Raw genomic sequence first — 20,107 nt, forward strand, 5'->3', positions numbered from 1 at the left:
CTCTCATCCCAGAAATGTACACGCCATGGATAAGCAATCTTATCAACTAGTCATGAAACAATCCCTTGTATATTCCTTTTTTGGATGAAATATTGTAACATTAGTTCTATTTTCTCTGTCAGCCATTGCTTTTCTAATATGTATGATCTTATCAAGGAAGCATTGGTTTTTATAATATAACTCTCAGAATTGGATAAAGTTGTCCCCAATTCATCAACCAACAATTAGAGAAATGCCCATGGGCTTTTATGACAAATTAATATGACACTAAGAATATGAATAAATAATAGTAAACATGATGAACAAAGAAGAAAGATATTAAAATACATAGAAACTTTGGATCAACACAATGAATTTATTTGATATAGCTAGAATTATACTATTTGAATAGGTCATGAGTTATATCCTTGGACATGCTCAAGAGACCAAAAAACAAAAAAAAAAAAAACGGCCTTTTTTTACAGATGTTACAAAGGGAAGATAACCACCAAATAGAGGCTTAATTAGTTGATATTTATAGTCCTGTGGGATCATCAACTTCTTGTACTCACTTGGAGATATTCATCATTGAGCCAGAAAGGATAAGATCCAGATCTAGTAGTGTCAAAACTGATTTGCCAACAAAGTAGGTCAGTCAAAATTAGGGACCAGTCTTTCAACCCAGGTCAGAACAATGGAAAAAAGAAACACAAACTAAATAATGTACAAAGTAGGGAGCTAAAGCGATAGATGCAATGAAAGCTGACTTGCAATCTGCTGTGCAGACAGCAGAAGAGTGAAGGGGACTTATCTCTCACAAATACTACTGTGTTTGATAGTGTGTCACTCTATGGTGCTAACTCAAAATGAAGTGGATCTGTGCTCTGTGGTCATTCTGCCTATGTCTACAAACATCCTACTGGGAGAAGATTCAGATGTCCATATTGGGATGATTTTTTTTTTTTCTTTTCCATCAGTCCAATTTTATTTAAGTTACTACAGAGTTAGAAATTGGAGTCCTCTGTTTCGTTTTGTTTTGTTCGTTTGTTTTTCGATTTCAAGTCAGAGTTTGTTGCACCATAACTTCCTCATGGCATTTTTCACTTCTGCATTTCTCAGAGTGTAAATCAGAGGGTTGAGCAAGGGTGTCCCAATAGTGTAAAACACAGCCACCATCTTGTCCACTGGAAATGTAGTTACAGGACGATTATAAGTGAATATACATGGGACAAAGAATAAGATGACAACGATAATGTGGGAGGTGCAGGTAGAGAGGGCTTTTTTTCTTCCTTCTGCACTCTGGTTACTCAGAGAATGTAAGATAAAAATATAAGAGGTAAGCAGGACTATGAAACTTACCATGCAGATAGCCCCACTATTAAAAACTACAAGTAAATTAATTAAATGAGTGTCCATGCATGCAAGTTTCAACAAAGGTGTCATATCACAGAAATAATTATCGATAACATTGGGTCCACAGAATGGTAGTTTCAAAGCCAAGAAAATCTGTGCAGAAGAATGGATACAAGATACCACCCAGGCCAGATTCACCATTGTACCACAGACATGGTGGCTCATGATAGTTGTGTACCGCAGGGGTTTACAAATGGCCACATAGCGATCTAGGGACATGAGGACTAGCACCAAGATCTCCATGCACCCAAAGAAGTGAACTGAAAAAATCTGGGTCATGCACTCATTGTAGGAGATGACTTTCTTCTCAGATACAGAGTCTACTATCAACCTAGGAGCAGTGGTTGTTGAGAAACAGGCATCAGAAAAGGATAAGTAGAAAAGGAAGAAGTACATGGGACTCCCAAGTGTCCGGCTGTATTTTATGGTCATCATAATCAGTAAATTTGCCATCAGAGTTGCAAGGTATAGAAACAAGAAGACCACAAACACGACTTTCTCCTTCAGAACATTCTGGGTTAGCCCAAACAGAATGAACTCATTCACACTGTTATTCAACTCCATGGTTACAATGAAGGCAGAAACTGTTCATCTGCAGAGAAAATTGGGGAAATAGTGACCTGGCAATAGTGATGAAATTGGACTCAGAACTGCACTTTTACATTTCTAATTCCATCAACACATAAACAAATGGCTTTCAGTTTTTCATATATTGAAATCACTTGGGAAACTTGTTTTTTTGTTTTTGTTTTTCTTTATGTTTTAAAGCTGATGTCCATGCTTCACCCATGATCATTAACTGAAGGTCTTCTTATGTGGTCCAAGAATTTCAGGGGTAACAAAGTTCTCACGTAATTGTTTGCTCTGCCAAGTTCTGAGAACTAATGACTTTGCTGTATGATCTTGATCAGATTACTTTAGTGTCTTGCAGTTTTTTCTTCATTTGACAATTAGACACCCTAATAGATACTTTATTAAGTATATACTTATGTGTATGATGTACATATAATGTATATACACCTCAATTACTGAAAAAGAATAACCCTTATAGTTTTAAAATCTATACACTTGGAGACTCTCTCTTAAAAGACACATTTCTTGATTTGGGCACAAGTTTGCATCTATTATTCCTGACCTCTTGAGTATCTTGTTTGGATTATGCTTTAAGAAGAAATTATTTCTTAAGTCAGCTTCAGGGTGGCCATAATTTTACCTTCTATTACTTCAATTTAGGAAATTAGCACAATTTATTTTTATTCTGTCCACAATATTTCTGTACATTTAATATTGATGTCAAATAATCTAGAATTTATTTTAGTATGAGTTTCGAGAAATGCTTTCTGATAAATCAATAATCCTTCAATTAATCAATAACAAATCAAATCAGTTACTAATATATACTATATGCATACTTATATCTTCAATCTATATAATGGGGCATATAAATATGTCCTCACCCTCTTTACAACCAAGTCAGAAGGATAACACACCTTTAGATAAGATCATTAATTACATAAGAATTACTATAAAACTATATGTGATAATAGCAAGTGAAGTTCAGTTCCAAAAGAATTAAAGTACCTTGATTATCAATTGGCTGGTCAGTGACGTTTCAAAAATGATAAAGAAGTGAAGTATTAGCCTTAAGTATGCAAACTGGAGTTCCCAACACAGTTCTCTGAAATTCAAGTAAGCCATAAGTTTATTCTCATTTTCCCAAAATAAAATACAAATTTTAAGATTACTGAATTAAATTGCCCATTAACCCTTAATAAAATTACATACCTAAATAAAACTTAAAATCAATCTGTCATCTAGCTGAAATAATACTAGTGCAGTATGATGAACTAGAGATGTTATAACTATAGGCTGTGATTGGCAGTTCCAATGGTCTCTGGCATCATTAGAAAAGAAAAAAAAAAGAGACACCTGAGTGGCTCAGTGGGTTAAAGCCTCTGCCTTGGGCTCAGGTCATGATCCTAGGGTCCTGGGATCGAGCCCCGCATCGGGCTCTCTGCTCAGCGGGGAGCCTGCTTCCTCCTCTCTCTCTGCCTGCCTCTCTGCCTACTTGTGATCTTGGTCTGTCAAATGAATAAATAAAATCTTTGAAAAGAAAAAAAAATGATTACATTGTTTTGAAACCTTAGATTCTTGGGGCACCTGGGTGACTTAGTTAGATAAGTTCCTGACTCTTAGTTTTGGCTTAGGTCCTGACCTCACAGGTCTTGGGATCAAGCCCCACCTCTCAGGCTCCATGCTTAGCAGAAATCTGCTCATATATTCTCTCCCCCTACCCCATCCCCCATTCATTCTCTCTCTCACTCTCTGTCTCTCTCTCTCAGAAACAATAAATAAATAAATAATAAAATCTTAACAAAAATTTTTTTTTTTTATTCCTAAAAAGTGTTGGAACTGATGATAGGGAGGGCTTGGCTGTGAAGAGAGGAGGAATTAGGTGAGAGAATCAGTAAAATATCATAGAGGGAGAAACATGCATAGCTTCAGGTTAACATAGAGAAGATCTCCATAGAAACTACACTCTTGCTAAATTAAAAGGTTGTAATAGAGAAATTTAGGGGTAGATAATGGACAATCATAAAAGCCAAGTGAAATAGCTTTATCTTGTTTTATTTTAAATAAGCAAAAAGAAGTGATACCTGGATGCCTCAGTGGGTTAAAGCCTCTGCCTTCAGTTCAGGTCATCATCCAGGATTCTGGGATCCAGCCCTGCATCAGGATTTTTGCTTGTCTCCCCCCACTCTCTCTCTGCTTGCCTCTCTGCCTACTTGTGATCTCTATCAAATAAATAAATAAAATCTCTTAAAAAAAGAAAAAAAAGACGATTTGGGGCATTAAGACAAGAAAGTAGCATTTATAAGATATGCACATTTTATGAGATCAACACAACCACTCATAGTTCTATCACTGAATTCAATCATCAGTTTTTCATAGTTCCAGACTGCCTTATCTCTCAGATTTGGGGGGACTTCACAGTACTAGAGCATGGTTCTTCTTTTCCTTAATCTTAATTTTTACTTTTTACCTGTTGAAATTTTACATTTCAAATTGTATTGGTACCAATAGCAAACCTATGCTTTTCCAGGTTCATAGGCATCTGCCTCTATCTCTACTATTAATAAGTGCTTTATTAAATACATACATATATTTAATATACAGATTTAATAAATATATATTATACACACAATTGGAGAAGGCAATCCTAGATTATATATGGTTCTTGTTCTGTAATTTTCAAACATCATTGAAACAATATTCCTTTTTTATTAGTTATTTTGAACTACACATTTTCTTGCAAGATAGGTGTGGCCCCTTGCTTTATGTACAGTAAATTCTGTATGCAGAGTTTCACCTGTGATCCAGAAAGTGTCAGTGAGTATAGTACAGTCAGGCTAAAATAGGAATGTGATGCTACTAGATAGCTTTTTCTCTCTCTAGCATTCACCCTCCACAGCATATAAAACATCAGATCCCTATCATCGTGCAGATTGCATGCAAGAGGAGGCAAATCCTGAAAGATCAGAAAAGGATGCCATCTGCCTTAACTTCCAGTTCTGTAAAAATCTGGTTCTGTAAACTGCATGGTGAGGAAAATGGAAAACTAGATATCCAAATGAATAATGGTGAAGAGGAAGATAAGGCAAGGAGAGCATATAGTCAGAGCAGGAGAGAGGAGAATGAGAGTGAGGAGACACCAGGAAGAGAAGGGTTAGGGGAGAAGACAGAAAAGACATACAAAAGAGGGAAGTGAGCAAAAATATTGGAGAGTGTCATTTGACCCAAATTTTCATTGGAGAGTTTGGCTTCTTTCTTCCTGACCCACCGCACAATCCTTCACCCCAAAGCCAGACAGAAGTTGCAGTTGTGAGTCATAAGCAGAGGATTAACAAGATCTTAAAAACCCAAATGCATAGAATGTGCACTCTTATCTTATACCCCAGTCCAGAAGCATCACCACTGACCTAAAACTTTTCAAATCAGGGGACTCCCCAAGATAGAAACTTTTCCCAAGATGGCCTCAATGCCATGCTGAAATTTCTTGCTCCACCCACACCACATTAAACAAAGATGATTTGAAAGTAGGAAAGCCCTGCACTGAGGCCAGGATAGGTCTGGGAAGCCTTAACTGCCTCAGCCCCTCATGGGTGGAAATGGTGTCCAGGAACTAATTTGTTAGAAGACACTCTGAGTATAGATTCAATCAGATCAGTCTTGACAAAGCAATGTGAAGAAATGATCTCAGGCAAATTGAAAAACTTACCTCTTTGCTTATGAGGAAATAGATGACTTCCAATAGAGTAAATATTTTCGTATCTTCAACTTCAATTTACTTAGACGGTGAATCATATGAAGCTTGAGTAAAACATGCAAACTGTACTTCACTGATATTTGTCAATGTTTTTATGAGGTGATGGGATATAGAGAGTTTATACAGAAAAGGGACTCTACCTGTGACCCTACATCACATTGTTCCTCCCCCAAAACACTAATTTAGACAGAAACAAGAAGGTTTAGATTGGAGTATGGGAGATGTTCATGAAAAAGAGAAATTTCTTAATTCAGTTTCTCAAATCTTTGTGAAGGAACCTTATCCCTGCACTCTGAGAGATAAATTCCTCTGAAGCCACCTCTTTTCCCAGAGTTGCTCTTTTGGAAATCACATGAGGTAACTGATTCCTTCCACAGCACTGCATATTTATGGCAACTCTCACCCAAGTTTACAAATGCCTAAGGCAGGCGTCCAGTCTCAGGAACTCCAGGAAAACCATTACTTCCAACCCAGTCCCAAAGGATGGCCAATGTGTTACCTCGTTCACATGGTCCATGGGCAAACACATGCTTTGGGGCCAATTAGTTAGCTTCAACTCACTGTGAACTGCAGGAGAGGAAAGTCTGTTTACTTCTCCATAAGCTTTGCTTAAGCCCATGTCTTCTAGAAGTGTGAAAGTTGTTGAAGCAAGTTAAAGGCTTAGATACATGAACTATCTTGGGTAAACAGACATGAGCCCTAGCCTCACCATTATCTCATTATCTCCTATGTGATGTTAAACAAGTTTCTCACCTTCTTTAATTTCCAATTTTCTCTTAGGAAAAGTCAACTGGTAACAAAAATTTCCCTTTCTTTCTTTCTATCTTTTTTCAATATATATTATATATATTTTATATATATATGTGTATATATATATATATATATATACACACATATTAGAGAGAGAGAGAGAGCATAGGAGTTGTGGGAGGGAGGGCAAAGGGAGAGAAAGAATTTCAAGCAGGCTCCACAACAAGTGAAGAACCCTACATAGGGTTCAGTCTCATGACCATGAGATCATAACCTGACCTGAAATCAAGAATCAGACACTCAAATGACTGAGCCACCCATGAGCCCCAAATATATTTAAATTTTTTAAAATTTTTATTTTTTATAAACATGTAATATATTTTTATCCCCAGGGGTACAGGTCTGTGAATCGCCAGGTTTAAATACTTCACAGCACTCACCATAGCACATACCCTCCCCGATGTCCATAACCCCACCCCCCTTCTCCCAACCCCCCACCCCCAGCAACCCTCAGTTTGTTTTGTGAGATTAAGAGTTACTTATGGTTTATCTCCCTCCCAATCCCATTTGTTTCATTTATTCTTCTCCTCCCCTCTTAACCCCCCATGTTGCATCACCACTTCCTTATATCAGGGAGATCATATGATAGTTGTCTTTCTCCACTTGACTTATTTCGCTAAGCATGATACCCTCTAATTCCATCCACATTGTGGCAAATAGCAAGTTGGAATACTATGCAGCCATCAAAAGAAATGAAATCTTGCCATTTAAATTTTTAATATTAATGTTCAAGTCTCTCTTTCCTAATCTTATCTATGTTTCTAAGTCAATGTAGAGAAGAAGACAGGAAAGAAGGAAAGGGTAGAATTTTTTAATACATGTCTTCTGTATTTTCTTTTTCTATTTATATATGCATGCCATCTGTATAAGGTAATGGATGGCTCAATAAGTTAAGTCTCTGACTCTTGATTTGGGCTCAAGTCGTATATACATATAATTATATTTTATATAAAAGCATATAAAATATAATTATATATATATATTATATAAAATTTTATATGTAGAAAGAGATATCATTGCCAAGATCTAATATCAGCAATAACTACATTCCTTTGCCAAACTTTACTTTGGTGTGTTAATGTTACAGATATACTTAAAGGTGCATATGGGAAGATACCTCATTTATGCACTTATTCAACAGTTAATCACCAAACTCCTACATAAGGATGTCCTAGACTATTCTGATACATAATGAACCAAAAAAAAAAGAAAAAAAAAATTCCCTGCCTCAACTAGAGCATACAGTCCATGAGAGGAAATGGACAAAAAAGTTAAAAATAAAATAAAATTATAGCAACATATCAGAAAGCAATAGCTTTTCTTGAAACATAAAAAAATTAAAATAAATAAGAGTAGATGAGAAATGGGGTCATGAAGTCCAAGGTATGAATTTTGCTTTTTCAGAACAAGTCATATGATATAGGAACTCCTACTGCTCAGTTTCTGAGAATTCTTGATCTTTTCCACCCTAGAGTCCTGACTGTGTCTTCATCGATCACAGAGATCAATATCTTACATGTAACTTTCTTTTCACTTGAAATAGTTTAAGTTTTTGTTTCTATTGTCTCAGATGTATTTGTCATTCCTCCACAAAGATTTACCAAAGCATGACTTGAGTGGCAAGAGTTTTGATGAGTAATTTCTTTTCATAATCTTTCATTGAAACTTACATATTCAGTAAACATAACCCTCAATACTTTTTAATTTACTATGAATACTGAATTACCAAATCAGAATTGGTAAGTGATCTAAGTGTGAAAATATTTTTCCTGGCACCATATTACTGGCTTTTTGTCTTTTCATTTTTCTTGTTCTCTTTCTTTTATTTTATTTTTTCAATATATAAGCTCCTATTAAAGAGGACAAAACACACAAAACTTTTGTCTCAAATATCTGACATTTATTCTTCAAAAATTTTTTTAAACTTCAATGTTTCATTTGCCACTACAAACCACCATCAGTCTATTCCATACTTTCTTTATGGCATTTTTCATTTCCCTATTCCTGAAAGTGTAAATCAAAGGATTGAGCAAAGGAGTTAGGATGGTGTAAAAGATAGCCACCATTTAGTCAAAGTTGAAAGCAGATGGAGGTCATACATACACAAATATTCAGGGGACAAAGAAGAAAACCATAATAGCAACATGAGATATGCAGGTGGAAAGAGCTTTCCACTGCCTTTCAGAACTATGGGTTCTCAGAGAGAGCAAGATGACAACATAGGAGAAAAGCAACAAAGAGAATGTTTTGATGCAGATAGACCCACTGTTGGCAACCACCAAAAGGCCAAAGATGTGTGTGTCAGTGCAGGGAAGCTCCAATAATGGGTACAAATCACACATGAAATGATGAATGACATTGGGACCACAGAAGGGCAGCTGGAAAGTAGAAAATTTGTACCATGAATACAGAAAAATCCCTGTTCAGCCTATACCTATCAGAATGCCACAGAGCCGCCAGTTCATGATGGTTGTGTAGTGTAGGGGCTTACAGATGGCCACATAGTGGTCATAGGCCATGGCTGTGAGAACAATTACCTCCACCGCAGCAAACAAGTGTTCGGAAAAGAGCTGGGTCAAGCAACCTCCAAAGGAGATGGTTTTCCTCTCATAGAGGGAGTCCACAATCATCCTGGGGACAATGACAATGGAGAAGCAGGCATCCAGGAAGGAGAAGAAAGTCAAGAAGAAGTACATGGGGAGCCGAGGAGTGCTGAGCTGCTACTGCTGCTGGTCACCACAATTAGCAAGTTGTCCCCGACAGTTGCAATGTATCCAAACAAAAATATAAATAATACTATTTTATGAACATTAGGATTCTGTGAAAGCCCCAGGAGGCTAAACTCAAGTTATAAAGCTTTGGTTTTGCATGATTTCCAAGGGAAAGCTTAAAGCTGCCAGAAGAAACATGTAGAGACTACAATTATGATAAAGCAAAATGTGTTTCAGACCAGTTTTAAAAGATATATTAGTCATTAAGAAGTTGGTGTGTCCACATGAAAAGTTATCTTCTGTGTTTCTAGCTTCACTAAGAACACAATATTCAAAATTTGTGGAAGGTGCTAGTGGGAGTTCAGGAAGAGTTGAGGAGGAGAAAAAGTATTATAAATACTTTCAAAATGCCAGATCTCCTGTAAGGGAGAAAGGAGGTATCCACCTATGGAGAAATAGTTTATCTCAATTACCAACTCTAGTTAGCAGTGGCTTCCTGGAGTGAACTGTTGAGAAAGATTCTAAGGAAAGAGGTATGACACTGGAGTTATCATGTCCACCCATGTGCACAGAATAGGAGCAGAGGGCATTTGCATGCTATCCCTGTTTGCCTGATCTGCAAACAGGAGAATAACATTCATGTTAAGAGTCACTTGAAAATTATGGCTACTCTCCAAATATTTCATTAAACTACTGAAATGAACTTGGCCTTTAAGATGAGTTCATTCATTCTTTACAAAAGAGAAAGATACATGGGAAAGCTCCATACAAACACAGAACAAGTATCCATGTGTTTAATTTTTTATTTTATTATTTGAAAATAGGAACAGAAGTTTAGAAAAAATAACCTATATCAGAGTGTTGTCATGTTGACTAAGTTAAATAATACAAAAAAAAAAAAAAAATGTTCTGGGACGAGTACCTAGGAAATGGTCCATGCTAGGTCTTGTCCTTATTACACTGGTAGGAAATTCGTGCATATAAAGATAAAGTTCAGAACAGATGGTAGGTCTTGGATGTTAACAGATGTTAACACCCAAGTCCTTCCCACATTGTCAACAGGAAAGACAAGAAATTTCCATTCTTTTCAAGAATGCGGAGCAGATTCACCTTTCAATTCTCCATCCACCTGTAGAGGTTCAGGCCTTCTGATTCTCTTGTTCACGTGAGGCCCTTCAATGAAGGACACAAAACAAATGAATGTAGAATCAGAAGATAATGCCCAATTACTTACAGACACAATCTATCAACAATTTGGCATTATTTTTAAGCACTGTGTACACACACAGAGTGAGCTGAAAATTTTAATCCATCATAAGGTAAAATATGTGTTCTTTCAAATCATGTTTTTAAAAATATACTAATTCTAAAATTGTAGTGAAAGTGCTTCACTCATGCAATCATTTGGAAAATACCTTTGCATTATTTCCAGAATGACAAACATGTTCGTGTTCCTTATAGTAGCAACTCCCATTCTAAAGGTTATTTGAAAAGTGAAATAGGGTGGTTACTTTTATAATGGAAGATGATGTCATGTAATTTATGATAGTGAAAATTTAGAAATATCTAATGTGGTGAATAGGAGAATAGGAGGATGCTTCTGCAATTCAGACTATGACAGATTGATAGCACCTGATGCTGACAGTGAAACACTAATTAATAGTGTGAGGACATGAATAGTGAAGCATTTTTATGACATATGAAAAGAGAAAAACAACAAATGTATAACTCTACCCATTTATACAGATGTGTTAATATAATCTTAAAACCAAGATGTGAACATACAAAAGTGATCGACTTTTATTTTCAGTAAGTAACTGGACAGAACGGTATGAAATTTAAAATTAAAAATCAAGTTTACTTTTTTTAAGATGATTTATTTATTCTCAAGAGAGAGTATGAGCAGGAGGGGCAGAAGGAGTGGGAGAGAGAATCGGAAGCAGACTCCATGCTGAATGCAAAGTCGAAGGCAGAGCATGATCTCAAGACACTAGATCAACCACCTGAGTTGAAAGCAACAGTCAGATGCTTAAGCCAATGGACCACCCAGACACCCCTAAAAGTCTTCAAATCCACAACACCATCATTTTCCATAAACTTAGCTATTCAGAAAAAAGGAGAGGGGGCTTGAGAATCATTTTATCAAGTGTCCAGTATAATTAATTTGTGTAGGTGGAACTAGCATGATAACATAACATAGCTTCTTAAACTAAAAATGTTAAACAATTATAATCTTTTCATAAATAGGTGTATCATGTCCCAGACACTCCCAAATATTCAAAGGTCTATCCTTTCTCAATAACGGTACTCTTTAATACATATGACATATGAAAAGAGAAAAACAACAAATGTATAACTCTGGAGGTGCACCAGAGATTGCTCAGGGACCCTCGTGGCTGTAAACGGAGCTGTGAACCATTTCCTGGGCTGTGACCTGGGAAATTTCCCTCCCCATTCACCGCTTTGCCCACTATTTCCTTCCCATTCATTTTGGCACACAACTAATTCTAGCATCAATCATTCTGAAAATAATAGAAATTCATGTTTTAACTTTTATATTTTTAAAATTATATGAGAATCCCAAGAATTCTGATTTTGGAACATTTAATGTCTTCATTAATCTCTCCAACCCTTTCTTCATGTGTTTCTAGATGCCTATTGCTTATTTCTGTTTTCCTCAACTTACTTCCTTTCCATTAGTTTATCTTCTAGATCACTGATTCTCTTTCTGTTTCATTTACCCAAGCTGTTAGGTATCCAGTTTAGAATGCAACTAATTCTTTTTTTTTTTTTTGTAAAGATTTTGTTTATTTATTTGACAGAGTGAGATCACAAGTAGAATGAGAGGCAGGCAGAGAGATGGGGGGGAAGCAGGCACCCTGCTGAGCAGAGGGCACCCTGCTGAGCAGAGAGCCCCATACAGGGCTCGATCCCAGGACCCTGAGATCATGACCTGAGCCAAAGGCAGTGGCTTAACCCAGTGGGCCACCCACATGCCCTAGACTGCAACTCATTCATAGCATTTTTTAATCCGTTTGGATCTCATTTCTGCCCTTAGAGATTCTATTGTCACTAATACTTTATTCAAGTCTAGCTCTTGACTTTATTATTTCTCTCCTGAATTCTCTCTCTGACATCTTGCTTATATCCATATCCATTAGCTCTGTGGCAGAGACATTAAGGAAAACAAACATTAAGGAAAAAAGAAGCAAACAAGAAAAACTATATGAGGAATTACTAGCATGGTCACCATTGTAAGTAATATTCTGTAATCATATTTCAGGCTAAATTTAAGATTTTATGCACTTATTAGTACATATTAGCCACATATGAATGTCTTTTAAATATATATATATGTATATAGTTATTACTAATCAAAAAAATAGATTAAAACTCCATTCTTAATTATTCTCCCTAAAATCTACTGTATTTTTTACCATGATCATTATTTACTTTAGCAATAAAAAGATTTATTCTTTGTCTGTCTAACTAAGCGTATTCTATTTGCTACAATCGGGAAAATACATGCTTCTTAGTTCACCTTTCTCTTTTTTCAATATTTCTCTGCTGATTCCCATAAATGTTTTATACTCTTACTAGTTCTGGAATTGAAAGAAAAACTAAAATAAAAAACTTTCTCTCTTTCCACCTGTGTCTTCCCTAAGCGATGCCTGAGCTTTCCTTTTTCCCTATTGTCTTAGTGATTTAGTTCACTTTAAGAGAAACAAACGCCAACAACCAGCACCAAAGCAGTGCAAAGATTCAGCCATTTAAATATTCCTGAAATATTCTGAGACAGAAATCTAATGTTACTTTTGGCCTCAAATGAACTTAAAGAAGATTAAGTGGATATATTTAAAATCAGAAGCCTCTGCTTTGTGGCTTGAATAAGAAACTTGTTTACTCTTAAGGTCCTTTTCTGTCCCATTTTTTAGGCATTTGTTGTGGGACTATAGAATTATGTATTATATATAGTAACACTGTAAATAGTAAACAGCACTGAAATTGCCTTCTTGTACATCAGTATTCTTTACAGCTTCAAAGAAGCTCACCTTTTACCCAATATATCATGATAAAGACAGCATTAGAAGATTAATGATAAATGTGAATATAAGAAAGAATAAAAAATAGGATTACATGACTAGGACCAAAATAGGTACATGTTGCATTTCATCAGCATTTGGATTTAACTTGAAGATGAAAAACTAAATAAGTTCTAATTTCATTAGCTTTGATGTATTAGGTACTCCTAACCCTCTAAAAAATGTTTGCATTCTAACAGCTGCTATTTATTGAGCACATATGATTGTGTCAAGTGCTGTCCTGTGAACACCACATGAATTATTTTGTTTCCAAATCTTTTGAGATTTTTCATATATAATCTATATTAAAAATGAAGATTTAGAGTGAAAAAGCTATGTAGCTGGCCCAAGGGTACACAGCTAAGTGATAGACTCAAGCTTGCACTTAACTTGGTAGCTGGACAACACCATTTTTCTTAACTACTACCTCACACTTTAAAATCCTCTCTGAAAATGCAAAACGGTGCATTATAAATCTCACCATTTGTCAGTTTCTTGAAAATTCTGGTGATGGTAATCTCTTATACTGCACAGAGAAAAGCCCCTTCAATGTTTACCCAAAACATGAATTTTGTTCCTGACTTACTTGTACATGTCAGAGGGAGAGGAAGAGTAACTCTGGCTGACAAGGTAGAGAATGTTCCCTACTACTTATCAATCTTCAACATGATCTCCAGGAAAAAAGTAAAGAGGCAAAAGTTTCCTCTTTGATTTCCAACTTCAATTTTAAAAAGTTCCCCTGAAAGGTCATGACCCTATAGAACTGTTTCTCTGTTCTCATCAAGGTTTGGCTATTTCCCATCAGTATGATTTTTCAAGACACAGTTTCCCGTGCTTTGATTTGGTCAAGTATTTGCAAAACTATTATGTCTCCAATCAATTGAAGTTTTTTTTTTCCTTTTTTATCTTTTTCCAAATTCTTCTGGGTTTCCATTTGAAGATGCTTTCCATTCCCTTTACAGTGAATAGAAAACTGTGCACTGGGATGGAATACAATATCTGTGCAGAATTAAGGCAAAGTCCCCATGTGCTTACCAAATACAAGAGCTGAGTCCTGGGATGAAGTACAACATGAATCCACAAGGACTTGTAATGTGTTGGGAGTAGAGTAGCAACAGGTGCTTATTAAAGATTAATGCATTCTACGAATAATGTGCAAAGAAGTATAGATTAAAGGAATTTTTCTCTTTTCTTTTTTTTTTTTCTTTAAGAGAAGGAATGGCAGGTCTGCTAACTCTGAATTTAGGTAACCCTGGGATTGAAGCTTGAGGGAAACGTAGACTTAGCTCAATGTCCCTTCAGAGAGGGTCCATACCCAGGGATCTCTTGTTCTACACACTTTTGTATCCTACCTATTTCTATGTCTATTCACATCTGACAAAAAGAAGCAGAATTGAAGTGATTGATCAGAAAAAAATGAACTTGCAGAAGCACCTTCACCTGTGGAATTTTGGGACAAGTGTTATTCACCTGTGATATTATTGGACAAGTATTATTATCTTTTCACTGACATTTTAGAGAGATTTCATGAACAGAAGAACCATCTGACCAGGAACTTATTCCTAGAGAAGATGATCTTCTAAACACATAACTCAACAGCAGGACTCCAGCAATTAATCCTGGAACTCTGGACTCTACTTCAAACCACACTTGACATCTTCTACTTTATTTTACACCCTATTTTCTTCATCACTAATTATTTGATTTTGTTAGAGGAAATGAGAGCTGTAACACTGAAATAATAGTGTGAAGGTGGGGGAGACAGATAATATAACAACATGTTATTTGTGCAAATATTAGGTGAAGTTTCAAAAAACAGCCTTACAAATCAAAAATGAGAGAGGACAGAGACAGAGACAGAGACAGGCACAAAGAAATGTATGAAATGGGGGTATCAAATAGAGGGAGATAAATAGCAATTTGCCTTTCTAGAATTGATCTAAGAAACCATTCTACCCTCAGATTTAAAATCCCTCCTTCATCATTTATTAATTTACAAAATCTATACCAAGTTTCCAAAGATAGATGGCTTAATCTCGGGCCATTTCTTCCACTCTTTAAAGCTCTTTTTTAACAGGCCTATAACAAAATGTTTACAAAGCAAAGCTTTATGGTATGGTCTGGTTTGTAGAAGATCCTGTCCCCTATCTCTATGTCCCTCACACTGGTTTTATTGCCAAGGATGTTCAAACATAGCTACATACACATACAAATTTTAGAATCAGTTTATCAGTTTTAATGAAAATACACTTTGTCATTCTGGTAGAGGAGTGTTATTAATTCATTATAGAAAATGGTGTCTCAAAATTAGGAATTACTGGAAAGAGCCAGCCAAATTTCCCAAAGGTCCACTGCCTAGGTAAATACCCAGGGTGAGATAGAGTAAATTATTGATGGAGTTCTAGAATTTCAGGGAAAGAGGAGGTACTTTTGTATTTGCTTATTGTCTGATTAGAACACAGAAAGATACTTCAGTCTTCTGACTGAGATTAAAGATAGAGTCCATACAATAAAAAATGAGGAAAGACTACTCAAACATAGGACACAGATGTCACTGGTGACCTCGAAAAGAGCATTTTCAGTGTTAGGTACTGACGTATCCCAGGAAAAGTTTAAAGAAGAATAGAAAGAATTCGGAAACAGGCATTTAAGAACCTCTTAAGTTAAGCTACAATGAGGAGGCAATGGAATGGAGTAGTGGCTGATAAAGGAAATAAGACCAAGGGAAGATTTCATTTTAAAAATAAAAGAAATGACAGACTGCTTCTTTGCTGAAGCAAATGATCCATTAGTGAGGAAAATATAGGTGAAATAAAAGATGCCTTTATGTAAGTGATAAGGAGGTGAGGCTCAGAACACAGATTGTAAAGAGGTTGGTTGCCTTTGGATAGGAGTAAGGTTAACGTGTTTATTGGAGAAGGTAGAAAGGTGATATATATTTGAACAGATGCTGGTAGATTGATAGTCATGACTCTGTGGAAATGTTCTTCCGATGGCTTAATTTTTTTTTTTTTCTCAGTGAAATAAGAAGCAAGTTCATCTAATGTTTCTCCATTAATCTGATGCTTGCAAATGCTTTGTAAGAAGATATTCTTCTCCATGGGGCACCTGGGTGGCTCAGTGGGTTGAAACCTCTGCTCAGGTCGTAATCCCAGGATTGTGACCCCAGGGTCCTGGGATTGAGCCCCACATCAGGCTATCTGCTCAGCGGCGAGCCTGCTTTGCCTCACCCGTCTCTGCCTGCCTCTCTGCCTACTTGTGATCTCTGTCTGTCAAATAAACAAATAAATATTTTTTAAAAATATATTCTTTTCCAAACTAAGGCACTATTTTGCTTTATTTTGCTCTGCCTTTGTATCATAGAATTGAATTGAATCATGTATTGAATTTTTCAGTACTAATATAGAGAAAATCATATGACTTATGAGCTAACATTAGTAAAAGCAAGTTCCTTTAAAAAGAGAGTAAGAATAAAATCTGTTTCAGATGTTACTGTTAAGAAGTCAGGCACTGAACTCTGAAATAATATGTTTAATGAGTAAAGATATGTAGTGTGAATTAATTTGGGGAACTGTACAAGAGATAAGAGAAGAAATTTGTATTCAAACTGACAGGAAGTAATTTCAACACAAATGATAAGAACAGGTCTTACCTATGTTATAGAAGATGGAGCTTTTGGACCTACTTTTGACTCTAGGAAAATTCTTAAATGGGGCACAAATATTTGAGGCTAAGACTATCATTAAGATCCTTCCAGTTCTATAATTCTATAATTAAAACAGAAACATTATAATCCTATTTTTTTACTAACAACAGTTATTTATGCTGCCATGGGCTTTTTCTTCTCTTTTGACATGAGTCAAGATGAGGACATGTAGAATGAATCCAGGAATGAAGAGGCAGAGAGTACGTAAGGGGAATGCCCAAGGAAAGACATCAGGAGACACTCGTTTAAAAAGATGGAAACTTTACCTTAAGGTGGTAAAAATTGAAAGAAAAAAAAATGAGATGGAGGCAACCAAGCAATTGCTCTGGGAAAGAGAAGTTTAGCAGCAAGCAGAGTAAGAACAAACAAAAGCTCTGAACCAGGACTGGAATTATTGAAAACCAGAATTGAATTATTTATTAAAAAAAAAAAAAAGAAAAGAAAAAGAAAGAAAGAAAAAAAAAAAGAAAAGTAATAAAAAGAAAAAAGAAAAATGGGTGCCCAGAGTCTTATAAGAAAAGGGATGGAGCAATTGTACTAGAGAGGTAGGAAACAACTTCATTATAGTATCTTAATCTGATTTACACACTTAAAGGATGTCATTGGCTGCAGGGTGCCCAATGATTTGGAATGAATGGGACTGGCAGGATCTCATTGTCTTTGTAAAAAAGATCTGTCCTTAGCCTGTAAACCAATGACACCCAGTGTACCTCGTTTCACTAGTTTCCTTATGGCATTTTTTACCTCTGTGTTCCTCAGGGTGTAGATCAATGGATTTAACATGGGCGCAACAATGGTAAAGGACACAGCCATTGCCTTGTCTATGGGGTAAGTGGCCACAGGCCGCACATACAGGAAAATGCATGGCACAAAGAACAAGATGACCACAGTGAGGTGGGAGCCACAGGTGGAGAGGGCTTTGCGCCGCCCTTCAGAGCTACAAGACCTCAGGGAGCAGAGGATGACCACATAGGAGGTGATGAGGATAAGGAAGATGGTCACACACATCACCCCACTGTTGAGGATGACTAAGAGACCCAGGGTGTGGGTTGTCCATGCAGGCCAGTTTCAACAAGGGAAACAAATCACACATAAAGTGATCAATGACATTAGGACCACAGAAGGGTATTTGATACATGAAGAGAAGCTGTATTGCTGCGTGGAAAACTCCCCCCAACCCGGCCCCTCCCAGCAGCAGACAGCACACGCAAGAGCTCATGATGGTTGTATAGTGCAGGGGCTTACAGATGGCCACACAGCGGCCATCACGATGAGAAGGATGATCCCCACACCACCAAAGAAATGCTCTGCAAAGAGCTGAGTCAGGCAGCCTTCTAATGAGATGATAGTGCTCTTGGAGAGAGAGTCCACAATTAACTTGGGGGCAATGACAGAAGAGTAGGTGGCATCCATGAAGGACAAGGAAGTAAGGAAGAAATACATAGGTGATCTCAGACTCTGACTTGTGATCACAGTTACCACAATGAGTAGGTTTCCCAACACTGTGGACACATACATGATTAGAAACACAGCAGAGAGTATTTTCCGCAGCTCCGGGTTCTCTGTAATGCCCAAAAGAATGAACTCAGTCACGTTGTTTGGATTCTTCATTTACTATGGGCTGATATAAGCACACCACTCTGAGATAGAAAAGCTACAAAAGAATATTGCTTTTAATTAGTAATCACTATGTGCTTACACTCTGTCTCATACCCTCTTGACCTGCTTTTTTCTTCAGCCTCTAATATGGTAACCAGCTGCTAACAGTATAATCTCATAACGGGTCCATCTTAATTGATCCCAAATGATACAGTGAAAATACCGCTCAGTAGAAAACTTGCCTCTGGATACTTGGGCAAAGGCTGTCTGCCCTTTGGTGGGAACGCATGAGAGATCACTGCTTTAAATGGGAAAATAAAATAAGATCCTCTTAGGTTCCTCTAAAACCCAAAGACACGCTCTTCATATTAACCCTTTCATTAAACAAAGTGCACAGCTTCCGGGACACTGTTTACAGTGTACAATATGGGCTAACCCCAATCTATAGCCCAAGAACTTCAATAATGCTTTCGTAGCTCTAATAAAGTAGAAGGAACATAGTCTCAGAATCAGGAGAGCTGTTTTTTGTTTTTGTTTTTGTTTGTTTTTGTTTTGTTTTTCTTTGTTTGTTTGTTTTCAAATTATTCCTCTAACTCCTAGAATGTTTTGTGACATTGTTCACCACTCTGGGCCTCCATTTCCTCATCTGGAGAAGAGGCATTTATGGTAGATTACTGGTATGTTAGGGGTTCAACAAAGCCAGCTAAGCGACTCTGTCCCTCTCAAAGACAGCAGTTCAGAGCTACCTGCATGAAATGCTCCCACTTCCAAATAAGATGTTCTTTGAGCCATCTTAGGACTTAAGCTATTTTAAAGCATAATACACTAGAATAAATAGTAATGCTCATTGTCTTAAAATCTATAAATCCATCACAGTTCTTTTTTGGCCACTAATACATACCTCAGCCAGACATTCAAGACTTTGTCCATAGATATCAACCTCATTATTTTTGCATGCCTCCTCCCACAACCGTCAAGTCCATTACTTACTACCAGGACACACACCTTGTTCTGTCTAGTACAGTGAGAGGCCATGGATTCAGAGCAAGCAGACTTTGCACTCTGTCTCACTTACGATACTTACTGACTTAATATAATCTTCAATCCTTCAAAAATAAAACAGTGTAATAGTGGTTTAAGTTAGTAGGTATTGTGGAGTTATTATTTGTGGGTACCATGCTAAGAGCTTCACGATTTCCTCTTTTAAGTCCCACAAAAGACTTATGAGACGTGGAATGGTATTATCTTGATTCTGTGATGTGATAGATAATGCTTGGAGAGCCTGTGCACTTTGGGTGAGTCTTTGAGCAAATTCATAACACAAGCTACTAACCATCATCTTCTGCAGCCTCTCTAAGAAATATTCACCCTGCCTCGTAATACTTTCATGAGCATCAAAAGCAGTACGAGCATGAGAATATTTGGGAAACACAAACCAAATTTTCATAATTATTTTCTATTCCTCTAAACTCCTGACTTC

General features: G+C 36.7%; 1 protein-coding gene and 2 pseudogenes across 1 annotated transcript; all 3 read right to left on the reverse strand.

The window, feature by feature from the left end:
* Window positions 1-1,041: 1,041 nt before the first annotated feature.
* Window positions 1,042-1,956, reverse strand: LOC132008301 (olfactory receptor 4C11-like). Its single transcript, XM_059386842.1, has one exon. The coding sequence runs from the start codon at window positions 1,954-1,956 to the stop codon at window positions 1,042-1,044; it is 915 nt and encodes a 304-aa protein (XP_059242825.1).
* A 6,507-nt stretch (window positions 1,957-8,463) lies between these two features.
* LOC132008313 (olfactory receptor 4C15-like) lies at window positions 8,464-9,399 on the reverse strand (annotated as a pseudogene).
* Window positions 9,400-17,679: 8,280 nt separating this feature from the next.
* On the reverse strand, window positions 17,680-18,639 carry LOC132008309 (olfactory receptor 4C6-like; annotated as a pseudogene).
* Between the last annotated feature and the right edge of the window lie 1,468 nt (window positions 18,640-20,107).

The sequence above is a fragment of the Mustela nigripes genome, unplaced genomic scaffold, assembly GCF_022355385.1.
Source record: "Mustela nigripes isolate SB6536 unplaced genomic scaffold, MUSNIG.SB6536 HiC_scaffold_77, whole genome shotgun sequence".
Lineage (NCBI taxonomy): Eukaryota > Metazoa > Chordata > Mammalia > Carnivora > Mustelidae > Mustela > Mustela nigripes.